At 36.7% G+C, this 5,225-nt stretch overlaps 1 protein-coding gene across 2 annotated transcripts; it reads right to left on the bottom strand.

Moving 5' to 3' along the window:
- Positions 1–2,223: 2,223 nt before the first annotated feature.
- LOC107752645 (selenocysteine lyase-like) lies at positions 2,224–3,813 on the bottom strand. Of its 2 annotated transcripts, none has more exons than XM_016568673.1 (5): positions 3,718–3,813; positions 3,148–3,273; positions 2,933–3,042; positions 2,454–2,554; positions 2,224–2,352 (listed from the first exon to the last, which is right to left on the bottom strand). In XM_016568673.1, the coding sequence occupies exons 2-5, from the start codon at positions 3,258–3,260 to the stop codon at positions 2,287–2,289; spliced, it is 390 nt and encodes a 129-aa protein (XP_016424159.1). In that variant the 5' UTR covers positions 3,261–3,273; positions 3,718–3,813; the 3' UTR covers positions 2,224–2,286. The 2 variants fall into 2 exon arrangements, with proteins under 2 accessions (XP_016424159.1, XP_016424160.1); XM_016568674.1 differs by having other exon boundaries at positions 3,148–3,275; positions 3,713–3,809.
- Between the last annotated feature and the right edge of the window lie 1,412 nt (positions 3,814–5,225).

Consider the following 5,225-nt stretch of genomic DNA (forward strand, 5'->3'; position numbering starts at 1 on the left):
TGTACATAATATACATATGTATATATATATTAGGATTTCAAATATATATACATACATACATAAGGGGTTCAACGGGCCGGATTTCACACAACACTGGTGAAAATTCACACCTGTCCTTATACAAAAAACAAATGATATTGACCGCAAACGTTTTCCTTGTAAGTACAGATGACTTACTGATCTCCTCTGTCTGAGTGGCAGGCAGCACCCACACTGGCCAACAACCTCCTACAGGTGGACAGCACTCTATGTCCTACAGCAGGGGGAAAGAGTCTCATCAATTATTCACAAAAGCTTTTACAAATCTGCAGGGTCAAGACCTGACCCATTTCTGACCAACACGTGTGTAAAAACAAACAAACAAATAACAAATAAATAAAAACGTCACTGATGTTGTTTTAGGAAATTTCAGGGCCAATGCCCTGCAGAGTTTAGCTTCAACCCTAATTAAACACACCTGAAGCAGCTAATGAAGGTCTTACTAGAAACTTCCCGGCAGGTGTGTTGAGGCAAGTTGGAGCTAAACTCTGCAGGACACCGGCCCTCCAGGACCGAGTTTGGGCACCCCTGGTTCAGACCAATGCTTAAAAAAAAATGGCAGACGGCTTGAAGGAAAATGCAGATTCACTCTCTGACAGCAGATGAAAAAGAAAAACAGAAATACCCTGGTTACTCCAGGACACAAAGCGGTATGTACCATTATGTTTCTGATACTCGCTTGTCACGGAAAAGAATCACAGTCAAACAATATATACAGTACTGTGCAAATGTCTTAAAGGGGTCATATGATGCGATTTCAATTTTTCCTTTCTCTTTGGAGTGTTACAAGCTAGTATTTCACCAACAAAATTTTTTTTTAGCCAGTTATTTCTATCTTTTGCTGTAGTGTGTCAGTAGGAAATGTCAGTTTATATTTCCAAACGTTCCTTTTGCCATTAAATGTAATAATCCGGTGAGATTTTTGTATGCACAAGGAGTCTGACAACAGCCAGTGCTCCACACAGAGATCTGATCTCACCATCATCCAGTCTGTCTGGAATGACATGAAGAAACAGAAAAAGCTGAGACAGACGAAAAACAAGAAACCTTCCTGCAAAGCTACCTGAAAAACTATGCACAAGTGTACACAGGACAAAAGCCATTTTAAAAGCAAAAGGATGGTCACACCAAATATTGATTTGATTTAGTTAATAGAAGTTAATTGATAATAAAATCTATTTATGACATTATTTTTGAAAGCATATTTGCAGCATTTTTACACAAGTGCCTAAAACTTTTCACAGTGCTGTAGCTTTGCAGGTAGGTTTTTTCTTTGCTAAGTGTCTTGGAAAATGTTGCCACAGTTCTTCTGGATTTAGTCTGTCTCCGTTTTTTCTGTTTCTTCATGTCATTGCAGACGAATTGGATGATGGTGAGAAATGACTGGCTTAAAACCTTTTTTTGTTGTTACTGTTGGCTAAAATACTAATGGCCTAAGACTTCTGCACAGTACTGTACATGTTTTCGTGTAAACGTGAACAGCAGTTCAGATTTTTGTATTTGCTATAGTGTTTATCAGGCAACACCAAATACAACTGTCCAATGACAAGATAGCAAGTTCTAGATTCAATGTCTGCTATTCACCAAGCTGTGGTTTTATGTAACAGAAGTGATTATGCAATTCGAACCAGTTTCACATTGAAAATTCATCTTGGTGTGAACAGGCCTTCTAATAAATGAATACATTTCAAGTATTAAGTACACATTTTGATCCAAAGCAACAACTACAGATGAGGAATAACAACAGCTATTTATCATAAGAAAACAATATTTAAGGTTTCAGTGTAGTTCACACAGTGAAGCAGGCAAAAAAGTTGTCCAGTATCAACAGTGTAATAATGAATGAGACACCACTCATACAGAAGTTACTTTCAAACCAAGCAGGTTTCTGTTGGTCAACATCACAAATTTGAATGACCAACTTGAACACAAGCTGAATCTGTGTGGGGAATTTTTTCTTTTACCCTTGTGAAAAAGTGCCTTTAATTAAAAAGTGCCTTTATTTATTGTACTAGTTTTTATACTATACTATATAACTACTGTATTAATTTGCATAGAATTTGAATGCGTTTATTATTATAATTGATATGTCTTCAATGTTATGTCATACAACTTGTCTATATTTTTCCACCAGCAGCACCTACGTAACAACATGTCATGCAAAATGTCTGCTTGTTTGCGCTTCATAGTCAATGGTAAACAGCGTCAAAGTTGATTTTTTTTTTTTACTTTGAGCATGTTACAAAACTAGACGGGGATGGTGGAAATATGAATTAGCCATATGCAACAGCCTTTAGGGCCTTCACTATCCTGCTGTAAAAAAAAATAATAATAAATTAAGAAAAAAAAATGTAAAAGGAAAAGAAGATAATTTGATGAATTTCTATTTGAACTGTGACACTTGAAACCCTCACCTCAGTTCCTCCTGAAGTAAAAATAATGTCTGCTGCTTTTCCACCAACCATCCTGGCAATAGTGTCTCTGGAATGGTAAATGATGTCTCTGGCTTTCAGACCTAAGATCAGAAGAAAACAACATGAGATATTGTTTCCAAAAATAATAATAACTTACTCACCCTCATGTCATTCCAAACCTGTTTCACTTTCTTCTGTGGAACATAAAATACTATTTATTGTATTTTAAGAATCTTATATTTGAAGTTTTTTTTTCCCCATACAATGGAAGTCAGTGGCGTCACTGTTGTTTGCATCCCACCCTTCTTCAAAATATATATATTTTTTTGTGTTCCACAAAAAAAAGACATGCATACAGTTTTAGAAGGACATGATGAGGATGAATAAATGATGAGAAAATGTTCATTTTTGGGTGAACTATGCCTTTAAATGTGACATGTTAGAAGTCTGCCAAACATCTATCTTTGAGAGCCTCATACCTGGTAGGTAATTACTGCTGGGATTTCCCCACGCTTCAGTTAAAGCATCAGTAACAACCCTGACCACCTCTGGGTCGACTGGTGTGGTAGCGTTGTAATCCATATATATCCTGCAGCAGACAAAGCTGATTTACAAACTACATTCTGGAGCATGTGGCGGATCAAATGCGAATGACTTCCTGTCCCGTCTAGGACTGATATGACATATTCATTACCTGTCTGGCCCATCAGCCACATCATGATGATGCAGGTCCGACCCAAAATGATGTGTTAAGGTTCCCCATAAATTATGACCCAGGATGACAGGGGGATCAGTCTTTTCAGCCATTATCTAGATTACACTGGTAGATAAAATGAAAAAAAAAAAAAAAAGTACAACAGTCTAAACACATGCGGGGTAAATAAAAACATGCATTAAATTTATGACCATTAATGTCAATAACTATAACGCACGAGTCATGTCACAAGGCTTCCCGGGTCACTATATTGCAGGTTTGCTATTTTCTTAAACAAGTCATAGTTGTTAATACAGGATTGACATTTAATCTAAATGAAGTTTAATGCAACATAATGTGGCAATAAAATCGTGCAAGCCATTTACTGCACTTTGATTCATAAAGGTGATTCACTGCTGGCAGAGTCAGGTTACTGTAAATGTTGTTACGAGCATATCACAACAACTACAACACTTAAACTCTCTTTACAGTCGCTTTACAAGAACCATCGCTGAGATAAACACTGATAAACCTGATGAACCTATGTAATTATGCTATTAATTTACTGACCTTACTCTTCAGCGTATGGACTGTCAATGATTCACGGTTCAAAGTGATAATGCAGCAGCGGCACGCTCTACTTTGAACCGGAAGCGTACATGTTTTTCAGACGGTTGCCCTTTCTCTCTACTACAGCGAGGGCTTGGTTCATAGATTATTAATCAGATCGTGCTGACGTTGCTGGGTTAAGGGCATCCAGTCATGTGCTAGTTGTAATATTAATGAGCCAAGCCTTCGGTTTTGAGCGATTCCTAATTCGCTGGCCGAACACCACGTCACGTTATTAATATTTATGAGCTAAGTCTTCTTCGTGATAGTAGCGTTCGTACATTTTTGAGTAGCTTTGAGTAGCTTTGAGGCGAGACCGGATGGAATATGGCAAGCCGTATTAACATTTAATCTATAAACCGTACTACTATCTATTTTCATGCTACTACTTATTTTTTAGATACTAGTATCTATTCCATTAAGTCCCTTTTATTCTATAGTCTTTGGTACTAGTACTTATTCATTAGCTACTAGTGCTTATTCTTTAGGTCACACGTCACGTCACGACTTTATTCATTATTCTTTATGTACTAGTGTTTATTCTTTAGGTAATTTGTGTCTTTTGTAAAGTTACTAGTACTTATTCATTAGATACTAGCTCTTATTTATTAGATACTAGCAGTGGCGGCGCTAGGGCGGGGCTTGACAGGGCTATAGCCCCATCCATCAGAAGCTTAGCCCCAGCACAGTGCCCCCAAGGATTTCCTAATGATGTTCCTGTTTTTTGGTGTCACTTTCATTAACATTGAAAAATAAACATAAAAAATATTTAAAAAGTGCCTAATATGTTGATATTATGGGGGAGGGGTCAAGCAACACAAGCAAGCAACGCGCAAACTGTGCGCAAGAGTTATGCCGATGAACGTCAGTCAATTCACTATAGAGAAAGTGAAAGTAAAAAAACGGAAGGCGCTTTCTAACGCTGTATTAATGGCGCATATTCTCTGAGACAACGAGAGACAAAACTGCTTCAACATATGCTGATAACGGTATATAACTGTCTTAAATTATTCCCTTAATATTTCTCTTGTGGGCCCATATAGTGAAAAACATGAGAATAAACGTATTCCGCATTAAACAGGTTGTTTTTGAAAATCGGTGCACGAAATAAAGCTGCTCTTAATTTTCATTGATGACTGCAGTGTTAATAATTTAAATTATAGGCCTATAATTCATTATATAAATTAATAGACCTGTTTTAAAAAAATGTTTTAAAAACATTTTCAATAAGGAGTAAGCTAATAGCCTATACTTTAATTATCCTCACAGCACGTCATGCGGTGATGCGCTATGAAATTATTGCGGGGCAATAATTTCATGTAATTTAATAATAAAAGTAACCTAATAATAAGGCCTAATAATAATAAGAATGTAACAGGCCCACATTAATTGGAAATGCTAAATCCTCTTAATATTGCCAATTTTTGATGCTTTTGACAATATCTCTGGCTATCGTCGACACATGATAC

This window comes from Sinocyclocheilus rhinocerous, unplaced genomic scaffold (genome assembly GCF_001515625.1).
Source record: "Sinocyclocheilus rhinocerous isolate Xijiao unplaced genomic scaffold, SAMN03320098_v1.1 scaffold1733, whole genome shotgun sequence".
Taxonomy (NCBI): domain Eukaryota; kingdom Metazoa; phylum Chordata; class Actinopteri; order Cypriniformes; family Cyprinidae; genus Sinocyclocheilus; species Sinocyclocheilus rhinocerous.

Coding starts and splice junctions, on each gene's coding strand:
- LOC107752645 (XM_016568673.1), bottom strand. CDS start 3,260: ATGGCTGAAAAGACTGATCCCCCTGTCATCCTGGGTCATAATTTATGG. Junction 2,555..2,932: donor CAGCAGTAATTACCTACCAG/GTATGAGGCTCT, acceptor TTCTGATCTTAG/GTCTGAAAGCCAGAGACATC. Junction 2,353..2,453: donor TTACTTCAGGAGGAACTGAG/GTGAGGGTTTCA, acceptor TTTTTTTTACAG/CAGGATAGTGAAGGCCCTAA.